Here is a 23,534-nt window from a genome sequence, read left to right on the forward strand (position 1 = left end):
TTGTCAGCCATACAGTTCATTAACCACTTAGATCTTTAATTAAACCCTCCTGTCTAAAGTTAACTAATCAGAAAGATGCCAAGATTAGCAAAGCCGCCAGACCACTGAATTCCAAAAAAGGTCAGCGACAGAGAGCGAGCGAAATAGAGCAAGAGAAAATGAGAGGAGATGAATGCTCACCTCTGATTAGTCATCATGATCCCACTAAAATGACCTTCCGTCAGGGGGAGAAAATAGCGCCGTGGGCGACCGGCTCTCAGAACGTCTCAGATGAGTTCCTCTGCAGAGCTGCTGCTGCTGCTGCTGCTGTATTCCATCGTCATGTGGCCCTCGTCAACTATTTAGACCTGTTCAATATTTAATGAACTTTAATAATCCGAGAGCGGAGATAATGACTCATTAACGCAGTGCCTCATTTGTCATTTGCACACCCAAATATATCCATTTTCAAAGCCTAGGGCAATTTGGATTTGGTTTAATATATCTTGGATTCTGCCAGAGGCAGACATGTTATAAGCCATAATGTCATGACAAAGTGTAAAACCCCAAAAGGATAGCAGGCAACAGCTGCTAAGAGAAGACAGAGAAATGGAAACATCATCTGTGACTACCTCTAATCACTCTGTACTTTAAACCTTACTATCCACCTTATTTTGCAATATGGAAGCAAAATATTTTGTGAAATGTGCAAGACTTAAGTTTCATTAGCCTCAATTTGCACTGCAAACCAGTGTGTTTATAACTAGAACATTACATTAAAATAATACAAGAAATACCAGTTTCCAATATCAAGTACAGTTAATAACTGAAAGTGAATGACATTGGAAGTCTTGCACTTTCAAGTTGCAACTGACCACACACGCCCCTACATTAGCGAAAGTTAACCCAAAAATGAAAACTACCTCATGATTTACTCACCCTCAAGCCATCCTAGGTGTAGATGACTTTCTTCTTTCAGACTAAAACAATCAGAGTTATGTTTTAAAATTTCCTGGCTCTTCCAATCTTTATAATGGCAGTGAATGGCTGTTGAGATTTTAAAGTCCAATAAAGTGCATCCATCCATCATAAAAAGTATTCCACACAGCTCTGGTGGGTAATAAAGGCCTGCAGAAGTGAAGTGATGCATTTCTATGAGAATAATATCCATATTTACCACTTAAACCTTAATCTCTAGCTTTCACTAACTGCCATAGATGACATAGATGTAGCATAAGCTCCAGTAAGAATATGCTAATAAGAAAAAGTTTAGTTTACAGCAAAGGAAAACCTCTTGGCTTATATCGAAATCCTCGACAACATTTTTCTTTACACACTGCAAAAAAGGCTTATCTTACTTAGTAGTTTTGTCTTGTTTCTAGTTAAAATATCAAAAAATTCTTAAATTAAGTTAATTTGATAATTAAGATACATTTGCTAGATAAGCAAAATAACAAGATATTTAGTCTTGTTTCCAGGGAGAGGAAAAACTAAATTAAGTGCAGTTTGCTTAAAATAAGTACAATTATCTGCCAGTGGGGGGTAAGTAAAATACTCTTGTTTTAAAAATATTTTACATACCCCACTGGCAGATAATTGTACTTGTTTTAGTTTAGTTTTAGTTTGTTTCACTTATATATTTTAACTGTAAGTTTAGAAATTGTTTAGCATTTGTTTTAATATTCATCCTTTATGGAAAAAGCTAGATGTGATTGCCAGTCACTGATTGGTTGTTTTACATGTCAGGTTGATAACAGAAAGCAAGAGTAACCATCCATTGTTTTATTGGCCTTGGTTTCAAAAGTTTGATTTTCCTTTTTCCTGTTAATTTGCTCCATAATGATTCAATCTTTAATGGCTTTTCATTTTTACACACACATACGTGTTTGAATTTTTTATATATGTTTGTTTAAATTTCACCAAGCCGATTACTCTCTAAAAACTCCCACAGATCATGTTTTCAAGACATTTGGTGTCTTACTTTGTGGTTATATCTAAGTGTGTGAGTTGTTTACTTGCTTTTTTAAATTAGCCTTTCCATTAACGCCATTATATTGTTCGTTCAAACTGATTTGTGGATGCGCACAAACACAAGAGGCAGGATTTATCACATGAACCAATCACAGCTGAACATAACCAGTCATATCCAATCTAAATATTAAGAAAATCGCAATTTAGCTGACCAAATGAAGTTCTTAGCAATACATAATACTCATCAAAAATTAAGTTTTGATATATTTGCGGAAGGAAATGTACAAAATATTTTCATGGAACATTATCTTCACTTAATATCCCAATGATTTTTGGCATTAAAAAAAATATCATTTTGACTCAATACAATGTATTGTTGGCTATTTCTACAAATATACCCGTGCTACTTATGACTTCAGGGTCTCATGCATACATAGTTTGAAGTTTTTTTTTGTTTGTTTTTTTTCTTCAGGATTCATGGTCATGTAGTTCTTTGCTTACAATTTAACAAAAATGGTGAAATAGCACTGACTTATGGCTTCAACATAAACATGCACCATAATTATTAACCTCAGAGCTCAATGTTAAGTCTGAGAAAATGAATGGGAGCTCGTCTTGAGAGACCTTGCAATTCCATTTTAATTAACAAATGTCTTTGTTAATGATAATAGTTTTTGTTAATGATACAATCTTGCTCTTTACTCTCAATGTTTCCGATACTTGAGGCTGGAGTAAGGCGAAATGGTGCAGTAGACAGTTGCATATTGCATTACTCCTTCGCATTCATCTTGTCAAGAGACTTGCTGTCCACAACACATTTTTGTATTGTTTTTGATTGCTGCTGCTGATCTGTAAAGCATGAATGTAATTTAATGGCTCTTTGCCCGCCTTGTCCACAGAGAGGTGTAAAAAGATGGGGAAGCACAACAGCAAGCTCGCTCCTGAGGTGTTAGATGACTTGACCAAGAGTACAGAGTTCAACGAAGCTGAGCTGAAGCAGTGGTATAAGGGATTCCTGAAGGACTGTCCATCTGGCATCCTCAACCTGGAAGAGTTCCAGCAACTCTACGTCAAGGTGAGAGAAGTCAAAGAGATGCTTTACAAATTAGACATACCTGCTCTATCAATCTGACCCTGAGTTACATGACGGAAATTAAAAACATAATGAAAAATAATCTCAAGGCTTTAGTTCACACCAAATATGAAAATTCTGTCATAATTTCCTCACAAGCTGTTCCAAACCAGTATGACTTTCTATCTTCTTATATGGAACACAGGAATATTGACCTTCATATTTTTCATAAAAAGAAATCATATTTTGACTAGGGACTGTAAGGTTCTAAAATAGTCATAATATCAAATATCATAATATCATAAAATTTGTGATTATCATTTTGGGGCAAACTATTAGTAGCAGACTAAGTAGATCAATGTTATGGAAGCCTGTTTCCAACTTTTTATCTCACTATTCTGACTTTTTTTCTGGCATTTGTGAGTTTACATCACGCAATTCTGAGAAAAAAAAGTCAGAATTGTGAGTTTACATCTCACAATTCTGACTTTATAACTCGTAGTTGTGAGTTATTAAATATAAACTCACAATTCTGAGAACAGTTTTTCCCCCTTGAAATTGGACTTTATAACTCGCAATTAGGAGTTTATTTTGAGGAAATATATCAAAATTGCGAGAGAAAAAGTCAGAATTGCAAGTTATAAACTCACAGTTGCAAGAAAAAATTCAGAATTGAGAGACACAAACTCTTTTTTTGTGCATTTTTCTTGCAGTTGTGCTAATATAATGTAATTCTGACTAATTCTGACTTTAAAAACACGCAGTTGTGTTATTAAATATAAACGCACAATTCTGAGGACATCTGCAAGTTTATATCTCTCAGTTTTGAGAAAAAAAAAAACTAAATTGCAAGAAAAAAGTCAGAATTGCGAGAAAAAAAAGCCAGAATTGCAAGAAACAAACTTGCATTTGGACATTTTTATCGCAATTGTGAGTTTGTATCACGCAATTCTGAGAAAAAAAAGTCACAATTGTGAGTTTATAACTTGCAATTACGAGTTGTTAAATATAAACTCACAATTCTGAGAACATAGTTTTATGTCTCACAATTATGTCTTTTTTCTTGCCATTTAGATTTTTTTTCTCTAAACTGTGAGATATAAACTCGCAAATGCGAGTAATAAAGTCCAATTTTGAGGGGACTATGTCCTCAGAATTGTGAGTTTATATTTAATAACACAATTGCGTGTTATAAAGTCAGGATTGCATGATATAAACACAATTGCTAGAAAAATGCCCATAAAAGAGTTAGTGTCTCTCAGTTCAGACTTTTTTTCTCACAATTGCGAGTTTATATCTTGCAATTCTGACTGTTTTCTCGCAATTTTGATTTTTTTTTTTCCTCAATTGTGAGATATAAAATCCAATTTTAAGGGGGAAAATCTGTTCTCAGAATTGTGAGTTTATATTTACTAACTCGCAACTGCAAGTTATAAAGTCAGAATTTCTGGCTCGCATTTGTGCATCTTTCTCGCAATTGTGAGTTTATATCACGCAATTCTGAGAAAAAAACTCACAATTGTGAGAAAAATGCACAAATGCGACTTTGTCTCGTAATTCTGACTTGTGAAATTGTGAGAAAAATAGTCCGAATTGTGAGACACAAACTCATATTTGTGCATTTTTCTTGCAATTGTGAGTTTATATTATGCAATTCTGACTTTATAACTCACAGTTGCAAGTTATTAAATATAAACCCACAATTCTGAGGACATTTGCGAGTTTATATCTCTCAGTTTTGAGGAGCAAAATCTAAATTGCAAGAAAAAAGTCAGAATTGTGAGAAAAAAAAGCCAGAATTGCAAGAAACAAACTTGAATTTGTACATTTTTCTCGCAGTTGTGAGTTTGTATCATGCAAATCTAAGTAAAAACAAAAACAAATTGCGAGTTTATATCACGCAGTTCTGAGAAAAAAGTCAGAATTGTGATTTTATAACTCGCAATTAAATATAAACTCACAATTCTGAGAACATAGTTTTATGTCTCACAATTATGACTTTTTTTTCTTGCAGTTTAGATTTTTTTTCTCAAAACTGTGAGATATGAAGTCGCATTTTGAGGGGACTATTTCCCTTAGAATTGTGAGTTTATATTTAATAACACAATTGCGTGTTTTTAAAGTCAGAATTAGTCAGAATTGCATGATATTAACACAATTGCAAGAAAAATGCACAAAAAATGACTGTCTCTCAATTCTGACTCAAGTTTATATCTTGCAATTCTGACTTTTTCTCGCAATTTTGATTTTTTTTCCTCAAAATAGTGAGATATTAATTGCGAGTTATAAAGTCCAATTTCAAGGTCTTGTGAGTTTATATTTAATAACTCGCTACTGCGAGTTATAAAGTCAAAATTGTGAGATATAAACTAACAATTCTGATTTTTTTTACTTAGAATTGCGTGATATAAACTCACAATTGCGAGAAAAATGCACAAATGCGAGTTTGAGTCTCATAATTCTGACTTTTTTTCTCGCAATTGCAAAATTCAAAATTGGACTGACTTGCACTAACTTGCATTGGACTAACAATTTTAAGTCTATATCTCACAATTTTAAGGGAACAAAAAAATCTAAATTGTGAGAAAAAGAATTGCAACATTTATAACTGTGAGATAAAAAGTCATAATTACCTTCTCTTTACTTTTTATTCAGTGGTGGAAACAGGCTTCCATACAATGTGGTTAAGTTACTAAAAAGTGTACTAAAAGCCATTTACTGTGTCTTGTCTTGTTTTGTGTCTTTCAGTTCTTTCCTTATGGCGATGCTTCAAAATTCGCCCAGCATGCCTTTCGGACATTTGACAAAAACGGTGATGGTACCATTGACTTCAGGGAGTTCATTTGCGCACTGTCCATCACTTCCAGGGGAAGTTTTGAGCAGAAACTCAACTGGGCTTTCAACATGTACGACCTGGACGGAGATGGCAAGATCACACGCATGGAGATGCTGGAGATCATTGAGGTGAGGGATTCAGAAAAAAACATTGCATATTTATTCAGCTTTAAGATGATGTATAAATCTCAATTTCAAAAAATTGACCCTTATGTATGGTTTTGCGGTCCATGGCCACATATGTGTTTACTTTAGAAATGTGTTCACCCCATTTTTTTGGGGATGTCTCTGATGTCTAGGCGATCTACAAGATGGTTGGCACAGTGATCATGATGCGTATGAACGAGGATGGGCTGACCCCACAGCAGCGTGTGGACAAAATCTTCAGCAAGATGGACAAGGACCACAATGATGAGATCACGCTGGAGGAGTTCAAAGAGGCGGCCAAAAGTGACCCCTCCATTGTTCTTTTACTGCAGTGTGACATGCAGAAGTAAGGAAGGAGAGGAGAAAGATGAGTGAAGGGGGCTGGGGGGTACAGGGAGGGGAGGTGAACCATGTACAGACTTCTAGAAAGATGTAGGTAATAGATAATGAGAGAAAATGTACATACAGTTGAACATAAGTTAGACTGCATGATAATCTTGGGAATGCTAAGGGAATGGTTATGGCCATTTGGGATGATTAGTGAAAGTAATGCAAGAGCGAGTCTTTTCCACCCTGTATCAAATGTTACAAATTCTGTCTGCTTTTCAGCCTCTAGAGAGAGTCAGAAAGTTTGAATACAAGACTTTTTTTTTTCTCAAAATGGCTTTTGAGCCAACAGACTTGCTCTATTTTAGGATTAAAAGCATATTTGAACAATTTAATAATTATGAATGATTTAATAATAATTTAACTCTGATCCACTTTAATCCATTTTAATCCAAGATGTTGTTACAGATAAAAAATGAAAAGGATTTTAGCATTTTTAGGCTTGCAATTACATATTAGAGATAAACAATACAGTTGAAGTCAAACGTTTACATATACCTTGCAGAATCAGCAAAATGTTAATTATGTTATCAAAATAAGAGGGATCATACAAAAAGCATGTTATTTTTTATTTAGTACTGACCTGAATAAGATATTTTATATAAAAGATGTTTACATACAGTCCGCAAAAGAAAATAATAGTAAAAATGACCGTTCAAAAGTTTACATACGCTTGATTCTTAATACTGTGTTGATACCTGAATGATTCACAACTGTTTTTTTATATTTGTTCATGAGGTTAAACAAATGTTTGGGTTTTTCAGCATTTCTGTGTATTTGAACCCTTTCCAACAATGACGGTATGATTTTGAGATCCATCTGTTCACACTGAGGACAACTGAGGGACTCATATGCAACTATTACAGAAGGTTCAAACACTCACTGATGCTCCAGAAGGAAAAACAATGCATTAAGAGCCAGGGCTAAAAACTTTTGAACAGAATGAAGATGTGTACATTTTTCTTATTTTACCTAAATATCTTTTTTTTTTTGTCATTTAGTACTGCCCTTCAGAAGCTACAGAAGCTACTTACATGTTTCCAATAAGAAAAAAATAAATTGCATTTACCCTGATCTTCAAATCTTCAAAAGTTTTCATCCCCTGGCTCTTAATGCATTGTGTTTCCTTCTGGAGCATCAGTGAGTGTTTGAACCTTCTGTAATAGTTGCATGTGAATCTCTCAGTTGTCCTCAGTGTGAAAAGATGGATCTCAAAATCATACAGTCATTGTTGGAAAGGGTCCAAATACACAAAAATGCTGAAAAAAAACAAAGAATTTGTGAGACCTGAAGGATTTTTCTGACAAACAGCAGGCAGTTTAACTGTTCAGAACCAACATGGGACTCATGAACAACTATCACTAAAAAATAATAAAAAATACAACTGTGGATTATTCAGGTAACAACACAGTATTAAGAATCAAGTGTATGTAAACTTTTGAACAGGGTCATTTTTATAAAATCAACTATTATTTTCTCTTGTGGACTATATGTAAACATCTTTTATGTGAAATATCTTATTCAGGTCTGTACTAAATAAAAAATAACATGCATTTTGTACGATCCTGTTTTTTGGTGGGCAAAATAATTTACATTTCGCAGATTCTGCAAGGTGTATGTAAACTTTTGACTTCAACTGTATATCGGAACTATACACTCGACAAAAATATGGTGTATAAACAATTTTCACTCAGAAATAGCTAATAAATTTACAACTAATTACAAAGAAATGGCAAATAAGATGTGAATTTAACCTGCAGTTTTTAAATTTAAAACATACTATAATAATAATCGTTTATTTACAACTTCAAAACCTAAAAAATGTATTTTTTAATTTATTGGTGGATATTGTATGCATAGTTCATGCCCATTTCCCCTATTTTTACATTTAGATTATCTTTGCTGTCATCCAACAATCACTTAATCTTTAAAAACATGAATCATTTAATGACAATCTTTAGCAAATCTGAAAAAGAATTTCCATTTTTCATGCTGTACATTTTTAAATATTTTATTTATTTAGACGATATAGAAATTAATTTTTATGTAGTTCATTTATCTACAGAAGGGCTTCCGTAATTTTTCGGTTAATGCCCATAACAATAATTATCTGCTTATTGGTCTCGGCCAAATGTTTATACTGTGCGACTTTTTATTTATCTATTTATTTTTTGCCCAGATTGAAAATGTCAGAACTGCAACAGACCCAGTTATAGGTTGTGCCTGAGGAGGAGCATTGTAGAGAGTTCAGAGCAGGACTAAATCCTTTGACATTTGTGAGTGCCTTCATATACAGCGCTCTACACCATTACATACCACTCTAGCAACACTGTCACATTGCCATTATCTGATGAGACCATCACCAAGCATAGCCTTTTAATTGTGTTACTGGCCGAGATAAACCTAAAAAGCCATGGCTGAGTATAAAAAGGTGATACTTTGTAACGGGTCATGCCAGAAAAATGAGGAGTAGCGTTTATTAGCTAGAGAACTGACAACATATGTACATGAAGACATTTTGTACATAATGCCTATACACATGCTTAATATGTACATGTAAATGTTTCTCTACCTTAGAACTGCTTTCATAATCTGACACAGCTGCAATGACTTGTGTGCTAACAAACACACACAAAAAAAAACCTTACTGTACTTAACGTATGTGGAAGAGGAAACCAACGTGTGCATTTTCTTCACTATAATCTGGTGCGAAAGCTGCGGTGTGCGAGTGTGCGAGTTCACATAAAAGAACACAAATGCCTCAACCTTTGTATTAATTCTTTCTTATGATCTTCACGCCAGTGCTAGGAGTATTACGCCGTCGTGTTTGTCGTTACCTGGTGTGGCCGGTGAGCTGTTTTTTGGTCATGAGAGCTTTAGTTCAGTCTTTATTATTTCACAAGCTTCGCAGGTGTCACCCAAGAGGATTTTACTTGTATGAATATTGTCAATGTTGAACAACCTTTCTTTACTCTTGTAATATAAGTGGACACAAATGTAAACCAGACGCAGAATGTGTAGTACTTGTCAATGTTACTATGCCGCAATACTTACTAACATGAGAATACTGTTGCACTATGTAGTGAGTAGAGGCAATACAGCTTTAGTTTTAGACTGCCTCCCTGTGGTGAAAGATGTTAATTAACTTGCCCAGTTCACTTCAGCAGCAAATCTTCAATCGAGGAGTCCAACTAAGTTCCCTATGTGGTATAGTCTCTTTATAGGGTCAAGGGCCCATCCATAAAAGGAATAGCTCACAAAATTTATAGCAAAACATGCAGCATTATATCAATGGCTCACCAGTGGATCCTCTGGAGTGAATGGGTGCCGTCAAAATGAGAGTCCAAACAGCTGATAAAAACATCACAAGTAACCCACGTGACTTGTTTGTAGGAAAAAACTGCATAATTAAGGCATTTTACACTTTAAACCATTGTTTCTGGTCAAAAACACACATCCATAATCCAAATTTTGCCTGTGTCGAGTAATCGGCAAAATACCGGAAGTGGCGCATTCCACATATTAAACCCATTTAAAATGATAATAAAGCATAATGCTATTAAAAATTCGCAAACGCTACGATTTAATTCAATATTTACATGCGAGGCAGGTTTAAAATATGCGCTTTAATTAATTACATACGTGTAGGTTATTTACGTGAGTCTCAGATCGGCTCCGTTCAAACAAAACAAGGATTAAACAAATATTAAAGTTTAAAAAAACAGTCGCCCTTTGCAGGCATTTGTTATAATGCATAATGTACATTAGCTTTACTGTTTATAATACATTATGTATTTGAACAGTTTTGTTCGATAAAACCATATGACTACTTGCTTTTAAAACTTTATTTGAACTAATTATTATTGCTTCGTTGCTATTATATATGTACTTATGTCATTTTAAAGGCTATTGTTAATTTCTATTTTATTATCACAAAAAAAAAAATCGAATTATCCGATTACTCGATTAATCGTTAAAATAATTGACAGATAATAATAAGCCATAATCCAAAGTAAGGCTTCATCTAGTTCACTGCAGAGGATTCATTGGTCGGCAAGTGATGCACATTTTCTCCAAGTTTATTGGCATTGATGGTTCCATGAAGGAACTTGAACTCAATGCAGAAAAGGTTGAAAAGGGTTCTTTAGATTTTTAAAATGCTTTGCAGTTCAGTTCTTTTAGGAACTGCTCCAATGAAAGGTTCTTTGGGAAACCAAAGCATCTCTGCAAAAACACCCTTTTGGAACCTTTATTTTTAAGAGTGTATCCTTCAAAACCGAAATATACTTCTGGATCACAATGAGGAAGGTCTCACTGGAACATTGTGCTACAAAAAAGCAATTATAATTTGTATTTAGACCTTTTTTTACCTTTATCTAATTGACTTATTTTTTTAATAGTGAAAGGCTGTAGCAATACTTTCATTTTGCAGCATATCCTGTGATGTTACATCTTCAGTAACAGCAGTTTAAGCAATTTCTTTACTCGTCCAATGAGCGTATTTTGTCACAACTGCTTTTACACATACTCATAATCTCGTGAAATCCTTGTGGGATGTGTTTCCTGTCACATTCACACACCTCTGCCACTGTTTTACACCTCTGCTCATGAGCGGAATGTGTAATCTCTTTCTTTTGTCACATAGTAGCTTTCTTTATACGAACTATGAACTGTGCTACCCCTTGTTAAAAAAAGTGTGCTTAAAGGGATCGTTCACCCATAAATGAAAATTCTGTCATTGATTAGTCACCATCATGTCGTTCTAAACCTGTAAGACCTTCGTTCATTTTCGGCCTTGGGCCTTGAATGTTTTAGTTGCTGTCTATGCAGGGTCAGAAAGTGCTCAGATTTCATCAAAAATATCTTTATTTGTGTTCTGAAGATGAATGAAAGTCTTACACTGCAAAAAATGCTTTTCCTACTTAGATTTTTTGTCTTGTTTCCAGCCAAAATATCTAAAAATTCTTAAATCAAGAAGGATTTTCTAGACGAGTAAAAATTATTGTCTTGTTTTCAGGAAAAACAAGTCAAAATTAAGTGCGTTTTTGCTTGAAACAAGCAAAATAATCTGCCAATGGGGTAAGAAAAATAATCTTGTTTTGTGTTTGAAATAAGATATTTTAGCTTACCTCATTGGCAGATTTTTTTTTGAAAACAAGAAAATAATTTTTACTTGTCTAGAAAATCCTTCCTGATTTAAGAATTTTTAGATATTTTGGCTGAAAACGACAAAAAATCAAAGCAAGAAAGCATTTTTTGCAGTGTACGGGTTTGGAATGACATAAGGGTGAGTAATTAATGACAGAATTTTAATTTTTGGGTGAATTATCCCTTTACTAATTTAAACTATAATAATTTTTCATTTAATTGCAATTAGCATGCAATTAAGTTTCTGAAAACATTATATTCAGTTCACAAATAAGTATATCAAGTACTCTTTTCAAAAATATGTGACCCTGGACTACAAAACCAGTCATACACTGCAAAAAAATGCTTTTCTTACTTAGATTTTTGTCCTGTTTCCAGCCAAAACATCTAAAAAGTCTTAAATCAAGAAAGATTTTCTAGACAAGTAAAAATTAATTTCTTGTTTTCAGAAAAACCATTCAAAATTAAGTGAGCTTTTGCTTAGAACAAGCAAAATAATCCGCCAATGGGGTAAGCAAAAAAATCTTATTTCAATCAGAAAACAAGATTATTTTACTGGTCCAGGGTCACATATGCTAAAGTGTACTTCTTTTTCACAAGGGAAATCCAATTGAATTGGTCACTGTCACTGAATTTCATCTTTGACCTCAATTCAGAACTGTACCAGCGTTAATCAATGTATGGTCTGCAATCTTTCAGACTGACCATCTGACTATCTAATGATCACTGTGATTAGATTACATAAACGCAGTAATGGCCATGGGTAATGATTATGGGAAGTGCAAAATGGGCCTTGTGGAAGTTTTGCAATGTGCCGATCTGCCACTAAATTGACTCATGCCACTGCTAAAGTCAAGTGTGAGAATTTCTGTGCCAAAGACTCAAATTGGATAACAAATAAAATATATATTCAATATGTATACGCCATGCGCGCACAAAGATGTTCTGAACTTGCACCCAGTTATTGACAATGTATTTTTATTGCATTAACAGTTATAATACAGCTTGAAAATCGAATGTAAGTTGGTCACGTGTATCCTTCCACTGCAAAATCTCATTATGTCCCAAAATAATAACACTGAAAAGGGAGTAATTGTGTCCAGTCGTGCAATACAACGCTTTCTGTACTGTATGTGTGCTGTGCATTTCGAAATGTCTGGTTTCTGTTCACTTTTTCAATATCGTAAAGCTCCTGGAACAAAGATGTGTAATTATTTTTGTTACATAGAGAATTAAATATGTGGATGTCTACTGAATCGTCTCCGGCTGTGTGTTGTTTGTCATCCTTGCGGATTAGGTAAATGCTGCAGACAAACTCATCAATTTCTCTCGTTTTCTCTCTCTCTCTCATTGTCATGCACACAAATAGTTCACTTTTTATGCAGACCTGCGCAGTATGAGTCACTCTGGGGAGGTGATGTCATGATAAATGCTGTTGTCATGGCAGCAGGGCTGTAGCACATCTGAAGTGTGATGAGAGAACTGCATAAATGTAGACGTTCCATCAGGGACACACATTTCACATGCAATTTCCCAACAAATTGATACACTCAAATTTAAGCTAGCTCAGAGCCATCGGCCTCTTGCTGCCTGTCTCGTCTCACTTGTTACAACCCTGCTGAAAATGGCTTCAGCCAGTCTAAACTGGTTTGCTGGTCTAACAGAAAGGTTAGTCTGGTCTGGTTTGTTGGTTTGCGACCAGATCTTTGAAAGCTAGTACATATTGTTCCCATTACACAGACCATTCACTAATTCCATTCAAGAAGTGAAACTTGTATAATGTATACATTCATTCCACACAGACTGATATATTTCAAGTGTTTATTTCTTTTAATTTTGATGATTATAACTGACAACTAATGAAAACCCCAATTCAGTATCTCAGAAAATTTGAATATTACTTAAGACAATACAAAGAAAGGATTTTTAGAAATCTTGCCCAACTGAAAAGTATGAACATGAAAAGTATGAGCATACAGCACTCAATACTTAGTTGGGGCTCCTTTTGCCTGAATTACTGCAGCAATGCGGTGTGGCATGGAGTTGATCAGTCTGTGGCACTGCTCAGGTGTTATGAGAGCCCAGGTTGCTCTGATAGTGGCCTTCAGCTCTTCTGCATTGTTGGGTCTGGCATATCGCATTTTCCTCTTCACAATACCCCATAGATTTTCTGTGGGGTTAAGGTCAGGTGAGTTTGCTGGCCAATTAAGAACAGGGATATCATGGTCCTTAAACCAGGTACTGGTAGCTTTGGCACTGTGTGCAGGTGCCAAGTCCTGTTGGAAAATGAAATCTGCATCTCCATAAAGTTGGTCAGCAGCAGGAAGCATGAAGTGCTCTAAAACGTCCTGGTATACAGCTGCATTGACCTTGAACCTCAGAAAACACAGTGGGCCAACACCAGCAGATGACATGGCACCCCAAACCATCACTGACTGTGGAAACTTCACACTGGACCTCAAGCAACGTGGATTCTGTGCCTCTCCTCTCTTCCTCCAGACTCTGGGACCCTGATTTCCAAAGGAAATGCAAAATTTACTTTCATCAGAGAACATAACTTTGGACCACTCAGCAGCAAGTCCAGTCCTTTTTGTCTTTAGCCCAGGCGAGACGCTTCTGACGCTGTCTGTTGTTCAAGAGTGGCTTGACACAAGGAATGCGACGGCTGAAACCCATGTCTTGCATACATCTGTTCTTCGGTTCAAAATTCACGTCGGTTCTAGAAGCACTGACTCCAGCTGCAGTCCAATCTTTGTGAATCTCCCCCACATTTTTGAATGGGTTTGTTTCACAATTCTCTCCAGGGTGCGGTTATCCCTATTGCTTGTACACTTTTTTCTACCATATATTTTCCTTTTCTTTGCCTCTCTATTAATGTGCTTGGACACAGAGCTCTGTGAACAGCCAGCCTCTTTTGTGTCTTGCCCTCCTTGTGCAAGGTGTCAATGGTCGTCTTTTGGACAACTGTCAAATCAGCAGTCTTCCCCATGATTGTGTAGCCTACAGAACTAGACTGAGAGACCATTTAAAGGCCTTTGCAGGTGTTTTGAGTTAATTAGCTAATTAAAGTGTGGCACCAGGTGTCTTCAATACTGAACCTTTTCACAATATTCTAATTTTCTGAGATACTGAATTGGGGTTTTCATTAGTTGTCAGTTATAATCATCAAAATGAAAAGAAATAAACACTTGAAATATATCAGTCTGAGTGGAATGAATGTATACATTATACAAGTTTCACTTCTTGAATGGAATTAGTGAAATAAATCAACTTTTTGAAGATATTCTAATTATATGACCAGCACCTGTATATGCTGGTAGTAGTTTTGGTCATTCAGGGTTTTGAAATAAGTAAGTAAATGAATAATCAAATATATGAGCTTACTTACAGTCCCCATGAAATCAAGTTTCATTCAGTTTTTTGGCTTTTAGTATGAATATTTTAGCCTTAAGGTTATCTATAAGCAGAGTGCGATTTGCCGAGGTGGGGGGGCCTCTGGTCTATGCATCCCTGCCTCTGCTGAATAATTTTTTTATCCGGTAGGGATAAAAAAACCCGCGAAACCGCTCCTACATATTCGCGATACGCGCTTTAAACTCATGTTCTGAATTCGCCATAAGCGCTTTGAAGTTCCATTTTGAATCAAATGATTCGTAATATGCACATTGAAGTCCCAGCAAATGATTCGCGATCCGATTGGATCGCTTTGAAACACAAAATCATTTTGCGACGCAGTGGTTTACTGATTCGAATTTTCAAAAGGCTTCTGTGAGGCTTTGCTCACTTTCTCTATATAATTTATTTGTTGTTTGAAATGACAAGTTTGAAATTACAATTAATAGGCCTAACTTACACGTTAGTGATCGCGTTAGTTTCCGACGTATTAAAAACATTTTATGACGTGACACTCATTATCTGGTACTTGCCTAAAAAGACAGGTATATAATGTGCGTTGTTAACAGATACACTAACAGTTTGGTCAACCTTGGCTTATGGAGAGAGAAAAAAAGTTTTCTTTTTCTGCTTTTTTCTCAAATCGCACCCTGTCTATAAGCTAGTGTGCGTCAAAATAATGACAAAATTCACATTTACAAGATATACGCATTCAAAATTTACAGTCTCTAACTTCCGCCAGTATGGATCAACGATTTTGGATGACATCACCCTGCACTTCAGCTTCTCATCAAACTTTCTGTCCAATCAAATGCTCTCTAGAATCTGAAGCGTCCCGCCCCCTACACTATAAATAGACGCTGAAGATGCGGCTGATATTGGTCACTTTCTGTATGGAGAATGGTACGTAGTGCACTAAATAGGGGATAGGGAATGATTCAGGCAGTGTAAATAGATGAAAGAAGTCTGGTTTCAGGAGTCTGTTCCAGTCCAGAGACATAGCGGATTATATGCACAAACTAGCGCAGATCACAAAACGTATCAGACACATTTGAATTCTACACAGAATGGTTTATTTAATAGCATTTTTTTTTACCTTTATTTAACCAGAAAATACTCTCTGAGATTAAAAATCTCTTTCACAGGAGTGTCCTGGCCAAAATGGGCAGCAATACAGTCAGTTGCATCACAAATATACACAACACAAACACAAATATTGCGCTTAACGCTTAAAAACAGTTGCATATTGTTAAATCATCTTCCATTTGCCGGATAACTGATTTAAAATGATCCAGAGGCAGCAAATTTTGTAATTTCAATTTCGATTGGAGAAGATTCCAATCGAATGGCACTGCATACATAAAAGCCTTCTTACCTAGCTCGGTTTGAATAAAAGGAACAGAAAGAATATAACAATTTTGCAAACTAAGAAAATATTTCTTGGATGCGATTGGATAAGATTGTGGCTATCATACGCTGTCAGATGCAACTTTACTGAGCTCAACGGCTCTGGCCCAAGATGTGGTATAAACGAAATGCTATTGGCTATTTAAAAAAGGAGGAAGGACTGCCCTGTCCCGCCCTGCCCTTCTGTTTCAGTTGAAATTACATCAACACATTGAATAATGCTGCGTAATTCAAAGCACTTCAGTGGACCTTTAAACACAATTACACAGTAATCAAGGACAACTTTTAGTTGGTCTCATGAATGTTAATCCTGCTTTTGCCCACAGGGATTTGATGAAATCAAAACGAAAGGTGAGTTTGAGCCAATAGCATTACAACTTGCACATTACTCCCACCCACCAGCGAAAAAACTGCTAGCAGGGCTTCTGCTTTGTTTTCCTTCACATCGTCTGCAAATTAATCCTCTTAAATGTGATCCTGCACCAAATAACCAGTCTTAAAGGAGTAGTTCACTTTCAGAACAAAAGTGTACAGATAATGTACTCACCCCCTTGTCTTCCAAGATGTTCATGTCTTTCTTTCTTCAGTCGTAAAGAAATTATGTTTTTTGAGGAAAACATTTCAGGATTTTTCTCCATATAATGGACTTCTATGGTGCCCCTGAGTTTGAACCTCCAAAATTCAGTTTAAATGCAGCTTCAAATGGCTCTAAATGATCCCAGCTGAGGAAGAAGGGTCTTATCTAGCGAAGCGATCAGTTATGTTCTAAAAACATTTACAACTGATACATTTTTTTTTTTATCTCAAATGCTCGTCTTGCCTAGCTAGACAAGACGAGCATTTGAGGTTAAAAAGTATATAAATTGTAAAATTTTTTTAGAAAATAAACCTTTGTTTTGCTAGATAAGACCCTTCTTTCCTCGGCTGGGATCGTTTAGAGCCCTTTGAAGCTGCATTTTGGAAGTTCAAACTCGGGGGCACCATAGAAGTCCATTATATGGAGAGAAATCCTGAAATGTTTTACTCAAAAAACATAATTTCCTTATGACTGAAGAAAGAAAAACATGAACATCTTGGATGACAAGGGGGTGAGTACATTATCTGTAAATTTTTGTTCTGAAAGTGAACTACTCCTTTAAGTAGCACAGATGTATTTGTAGCAATAGCTAAAATAAATTGTATAGGTCAAAATTAAAGATGTTTTTATGCCAAAATAGTCATTAGGATAATAAGTAAAGATCATGTTCCATGGAGATATTTAGTCAATTTCCTACCATAAATAAAATGTTTGATTAGTAGGCCTAATATGCATTGCTAAGAACTTCATTTGGACAACTTTAAAGGCAATTTTCTCAATATTTAGATTCCCTCAGATTCCGGATTTTCAAATAATTGTATCTCGACCAAAAATTATCCTATCCTAACACACCATGCATCTTGATGTATAAATCTCAATTTAAATAAATTGACCGTTATGACTGGTTTTGTGGTCCAGGGTCACAAATTTTCCTCAAAAAGCAGGGAGAAATAAAGAGATCTGTCAACCCAGTTGTAATGGCTGAGAAAGAGAGTAAGTAGATGAAAACGTACAGCATTCTCAGCATTATCTCTCCTTTTATCCATCTTATTTTTCAACACGGAGGTAAGCTGATTTCTGTGAATGTGTGAGACTTCCAGTTCATTAGCATTAGGAAAATAATGAGAAGAATAACAAAGTGCAGTATATAGTAAAACATTCTGCACTACAGACCACTGTGTTCATTATTGAGATAATACATTACAATAATATGGTAAGACAAACCAGTTTGCAACATCAAGCAATAAAACTAGCTGTTTTGTACAAATGCAAATGAGACCGGAAGTCTTGCACATTAAAATTTACAAATGGCCGCTCCCACTCTTAAAACAGTAGTTCACTTTCAGAACAAAAATTTACAGATAATGTACTCACTCCCTTGTCATCCAACATGTTTATGTCTTTCTTTCTTCAGTCGTAAGGAAATTATGTTTTTTGAGTAAAACATTTCAGGATTTCTCTCCATTTAATGGTGCCCCTGAGTTTGAAATTCCAAAATGCAGCTTCAAAGGGCTCTAAACGACCACAGCCAAGGCAAACATAGCAAACATATCTAGCAAAACGACATATCTAGTTATTCTCTAAAAAAAAAAATTACAATTTATATTCTTTTTAACCTCAAATGCTCATCTTATCTAGCTCGGTAAGACGAGCGTTTGAGATTAAAGTATAGAAGCTGTAAATGTTTTTAGAAAATAACCAATTGTTTCGCTAGATAAGACCTTTCTTCTTTGGCTGGGATCATTTAGAGCCCTTTGAAGCTGCGTTTAAACTGAATTTTGGAAGTTCAAACTCGGGGGCACCATAGAAGTCCACTATATGGAGAGAAATCCTGAAATGGTTTCCTCAAAAAACACAGTTTCTTTACGACTGAAGAAAGAAAGACATGGACATCTTGGATGACAAGGGGGTGAGTACATTATCTGTATATTTTTTGTTCTGAAAGTGAACTACTCCTTTAAGGGAAAAATAAGGTGTACTGGTGATAAACTCATTTGTGCTCGGTCGGTTGCAGATGCTATTATGTATATCTGATGCATTTATTTTTTTGTGGTTTAGGAGTAAATAACAACTTATAAATGAATACGTTTAAAGTAAAAATAACAAATCACAACAAACCAGGCTGTACAATAAACGAAGAAACACATAAATACATTTTCAGATTTAGATTTCACGCCACAATTTCTTGGCAAACCAACTATTATGAATACAGTTTTATTTTGAAATCACAGTTTAGCTGGAGAACGTGACATCACTTCCTGACAAGCCACCGTTTGGGATTAGCTAGCTGTTTAGCTAGCATGTAGGTGTTGTGTGGGATAAAATTATTATAATTAAAAACACTACATCGCCGAACTGCCACAGTTGTAAAGTAAGGTGTTTAATCCTTTGCATTTCTAACACAGACACACTCTGCTGCTAACGTTACTCATATGTCACGTTAGTTTATTCTAGAATTAACAACCGAATCGCGTTGACTGTTGTTAGCCTGGTGTCTAATATAGTAATTATCTTTAACAATAGCAATGTATGACCGCTGCTGAATTTGTGTTTTTAATATGGTGTCGCTATTTAGCGTATGCGCTGTATTACAGTAAAGTATGACATTATGACATATGTTTATTATATGAGTGTTAGGATGTCCGTTTTTTCATCTTATATGTATTGCTAGCGTTTACAGTGCTGGTAGTGGTAGCGCCCAACGTTACTATGACGACAAAACCAGACTCTCCTGTTATAATTACTGAAGCTGCACTGCAAGTGTATGCTGTTTATTTGGCGATGCAATAAGCGGTTAATCTAGTAGTCAGCTTCTTAGATTTATAATAGGTTCTGATTTTATCCCTAGCAGTGTAGATGATGTGATTTATAGAGGTTAATTGGTAATATTAGTCCTTGTAATAATATTTGGAAGCGTTCTTCATCTTCTCGACTTTTTAAAGAAACGTTGGAGACATGGAGGAACCAGGGACCATAGAGGTGACCGTGAAAACTCTGGATTCCCAGAGCAGGACGTTCACTGTCAGAGGAGAGGTGTGTGTTTCTGTGTGCTCTGTGATTGTTATTAGTCATAGCTGCAAACATTACAGTGAAGAATTTTGTTCAGTTTAGAATTGATGCAACCCAAATAGCTCATTTAACAAAGCATAAACCATATATTGAAATGCTGTTGAATAAACTTTAAATTGATGAACTGTTTACATTTATAATTTAATTTGTCACCTCTTTTGCTTTCTCTCAGTGGACAGTGAAGCAGTTTAAAGAGCACATTGCTTCTGCCGTCGAAATCCCGGTAGATAAGCAGAGGTTGATCTATCAGGGTAAAGTTTTGCAGGATGAGAGGACACTCGCAGAATACAGTGAGTTACTTCTTGGTGTCTTTTTTCCACACTAGGATTGTTAATTGCTTGTATCACTCCGCTTGTCTGGTTTTGGTGTGTTCCAGTCAGCGTATTGCACCAGAAGTTGGCGAAAAAGGGACTGTTTTTATTAGTGAGTCACTGGATGGTTCACTCAACCAATTTGTTTAAAACACAGATTCATTCAGGAACTAAACAAGAAACAGTTGCTGAATTCGGAACAGCATACTGCCTTACTATTTTTAACCATATTTTTCTGAGACAGGAATTGTAGAAGTTAGTAGTCTGTGCTAGTAGTCTGATTCTTAAAGGATTAGTTCATTTCCATAATAAAAATTTCCTGATAACTTACTCACCACCATGTCATCCAGGATGTTCGTGTCTTTTATTTCTCAGTTGCAAAGAAATTAAGGTTTTTGAGGAAAACATTCCAGGATTTTTCTCCATATTGTCACCTTAGAATGATTAGGTTCTATCTGACATTTTTGTCAAAATTGAGTTATTCACATATTCTTATTCTTTGACAACTTATTTACATTTGATGTTTCTTTTGTAAGCTGTGTACATTTAGGGCCTTTTTTAGAAAACAAAAATGGTTCTAACTACAGAAGTCTATGGAATGCAAAAACTTTGAAGCTCAATATCTCGAAACTCCTCAGAATGCAGATAGAACCTTATAATTCTAAGGTGACAATATAGTGTTTCTTCTGGACTTCAATAGGAGCCAACAGGTTGAAGGTCCTAATTGGAGTTTCAATGCAGCTTCAAAGACTCTACATGATCTCAGCCAAGGAACAAGGGTTTTATTTAGCCAAACGATTGGTTATTTTCTAAAATATAAGATTTATATATAAGACAAAAGAAATATAAGACAAATGCTCATTATGCATTATGTAATCACATTGGAGAGGTCACGCGTGATGTAGATGAAAGGACTGATCCAGTGTTTACAAAGCAAACGTGCAAAGAAAGTCAAATGATCTTTACAAAAAAAAGGTAAAACAACAATTTCAGACAATTTTGAAGTAGCAGGAGAAAATGAGATGAAGTTTTAAATGCTACCCTACCGTTTTGAACTAAATAACTAACCGCACATGACCTTATCAATGTGTTTACATGATGCATGAAGTCAGAGCTAGTGCAAGATGAGCATTTGTGGTTGAAAATGTTTTTTTCGTTAATAATCCGTTTGCTAGATAACACCTTTATTCCTCGGCTGGGAGCTCTTTTAAGCTGCATTAAAACTGTAGTTTGGACCTTCAACCCATTAATCCCCATTGAAGTCCACTATATGAAGAAAAATCCTGGAATGTTTTACTCAAAACCTTAAATTCTTTGCGACTGAAGATTAAAATATTTGAGCATCTTAGATGACGTGGGAGTGAGTAAATTATCAGAAAATTTGTATTCTGGAAGTGAACTAATCCTTTAATTCAATACGTCTAAATGAGTCATTAATTTATTAAAAACCGATTCATTCAGTAATTAAACTTTGTAAATATTTTCATTGGCAAAATCAGACCAAGTATGGTTGCTGCACGATAAATTTTAATCAGGATTGTGATTTCTTCTTCTTTCAAATTAATCCAGCATAATCATCTGCCATTGAAACACTGGGTGCCATTGGCTGGTTATGTATCCCAATTTTTTTTGGACATTTCTGTTAACTTGGATTGGTTTAAAGTTTAAATTCCCCAATTAGAGCTTTTCTGCCCAGGACGCCCAGTGTTTTAATTAATCTTCCCAACTTGGCAACCATGCACATGTGCTCTCTCTGCATGGCCTAAAACCCCCAAAAAGCTCTGATGATCTGAATACACAGACAAATGTGTATGTTGGATCTTAGTGGTGTCCACTGAGATATTCTGCTCTATGAAAGTATAATACAGCCAGTCTGTGCTCCTGCCACTTGTGGTGTTTGCTACAATCTGAAAGCAAACAGTCTCCGTGATGAACTCATGCAGCCTCTGTACTAAAATACAAAGTGTTTTTTTGTTGTTTAAAAAGAAAAATGTTGATGAGAGTGGTCAAGAAAATAATCATGATTAATAAGTGCAATTATAATTTTTTAGTAAAACAATCTTTATTTTGACTTTAATGGCCGATTTCACGAAAATCATACAGATTTTTATGGGCTTTATACTATGATTCAAGTCAGAAGATTACTTATTTTTAAAAATATTTTGAGCAATTTAAGTATAGAATAGGGATGTACCATGTACCATGTACCATGCAGTGGTATAGCAATCTCGATATTATCGTGGTCACATGATGAAATAAAATGATGGCAAGAAGTGTAGTTTCTAAAATATATTTAAATTTCTTTAAAGTTGTGTTTTGGGCCATTCTGCTCACAGTATTTGTCAAATGAGCTAAAACCGAAAGCACAATATGGCTTAATCCCTTCATGAAGTGTTTTCACTGCGTGTTTCAAAGCAAAGTGCACACATTGTTGAGGCGATCAGCTCGTGATTCGGTGTTCAGAACTGCTCAGTTCTCAGTTCACAGTGAATGCAGTGAACTTGTTTATTGCATGTGCTGTGAGTTTAGCAGGCATTTAAAAATGCAACGTCCACCAGTTATGCTTTATTTTCAAGGCAGATGAATACGGCATTTTACTAGATTTGTAGTGAGACGTGTTTTTGTAAGCCTTTTTTTATTGAAGCTGGAGTTTTCCATCAAAATAAAAGCTCGACTGTTGTTTCCATCGAAATAAAAGCTTAAAGGTGCAGTATGAATTGCTCACAACTAGCGGTTTAAATGGGTAACATTACTACAGTCCAAATTCAAAAGATTTCTTTCAAGTGTAGAAGTATTCTTGTAATTTTCCTACTGTAGTGTATAAATGTAGTGCAAAAATAATAAATGAATGAATGAATTAATCATTTATTTTACAGTGCAGTTGTTTTACAATATATGTGACCCTGGACCACAAAACCAGTCTTAAGTCGCTGGGGTATATTTGTAGCAATAGCCAAAAATACACTGTATATACACTTTTATGTCAAAAATCATTAGGAAATTAAGTAAAGATCATGTTCCATTAAGATTTTGTCAAATTCCTACTGTAAACCTATCAAAATGTAATTTTAGATTAGTAATATGCATTATTAAGAACTTAATTTGGACAACTTTAAATGTGGTTTTCTCAGTATTTTGATTTTTTTGCACCCTTAGATTCCAGATTTTCAAATAGATGCATCTCGGCCAAATATTGTCCTATCCTAACAAACCATACATCAATAGAAAGCTTATTTAT

At 35.3% G+C, this 23,534-nt stretch overlaps 2 protein-coding genes across 5 annotated transcripts in view; both read left to right on the top strand.

Annotated features, from left to right (window-relative positions):
- hpcal4 (hippocalcin like 4) overlaps window positions 1-9,721 on the top strand; it is a 33,833-nt gene extending 24,112 nt beyond the window's left edge. Inside the window, exons 2-4 of the mRNA XM_073821934.1 lie at window positions 2,850-3,025; window positions 5,771-5,986; window positions 6,157-9,721. Of these exons, the coding sequence (XP_073678035.1) occupies window positions 2,864-3,025; window positions 5,771-5,986; window positions 6,157-6,354 (576 nt within the window). The 5' untranslated portion in view covers window positions 2,850-2,863 and the 3' untranslated portion in view covers window positions 6,355-9,721. The remainder of the gene's footprint in view (window positions 1-2,849; window positions 3,026-5,770; window positions 5,987-6,156) is intronic.
- A 9,466-nt stretch (window positions 9,722-19,187) lies between these two features.
- bag6l (BCL2 associated athanogene 6, like) overlaps window positions 19,188-23,534 on the top strand; it is a 29,979-nt gene continuing 25,632 nt past the window's right edge. For all 4 annotated transcript variants that reach the window (XM_073821298.1, XM_073821300.1, XM_073821299.1 and 1 more), the window contains exons 1-3: window positions 19,188-19,287; window positions 19,859-19,949; window positions 20,158-20,275. In XM_073821298.1, coding sequence (XP_073677399.1) covers window positions 19,872-19,949; window positions 20,158-20,275 — 196 coding nt within the window. In that variant the 5' untranslated portion in view covers window positions 19,188-19,287; window positions 19,859-19,871. The remainder of the gene's footprint in view (window positions 19,288-19,858; window positions 19,950-20,157; window positions 20,276-23,534) is intronic.

This window comes from Garra rufa, chromosome 17 (assembly GCF_049309525.1).
Source record: "Garra rufa chromosome 17, GarRuf1.0, whole genome shotgun sequence".
In the NCBI taxonomy this organism is placed as follows: Eukaryota; Metazoa; Chordata; class Actinopteri; order Cypriniformes; family Cyprinidae; genus Garra; species Garra rufa.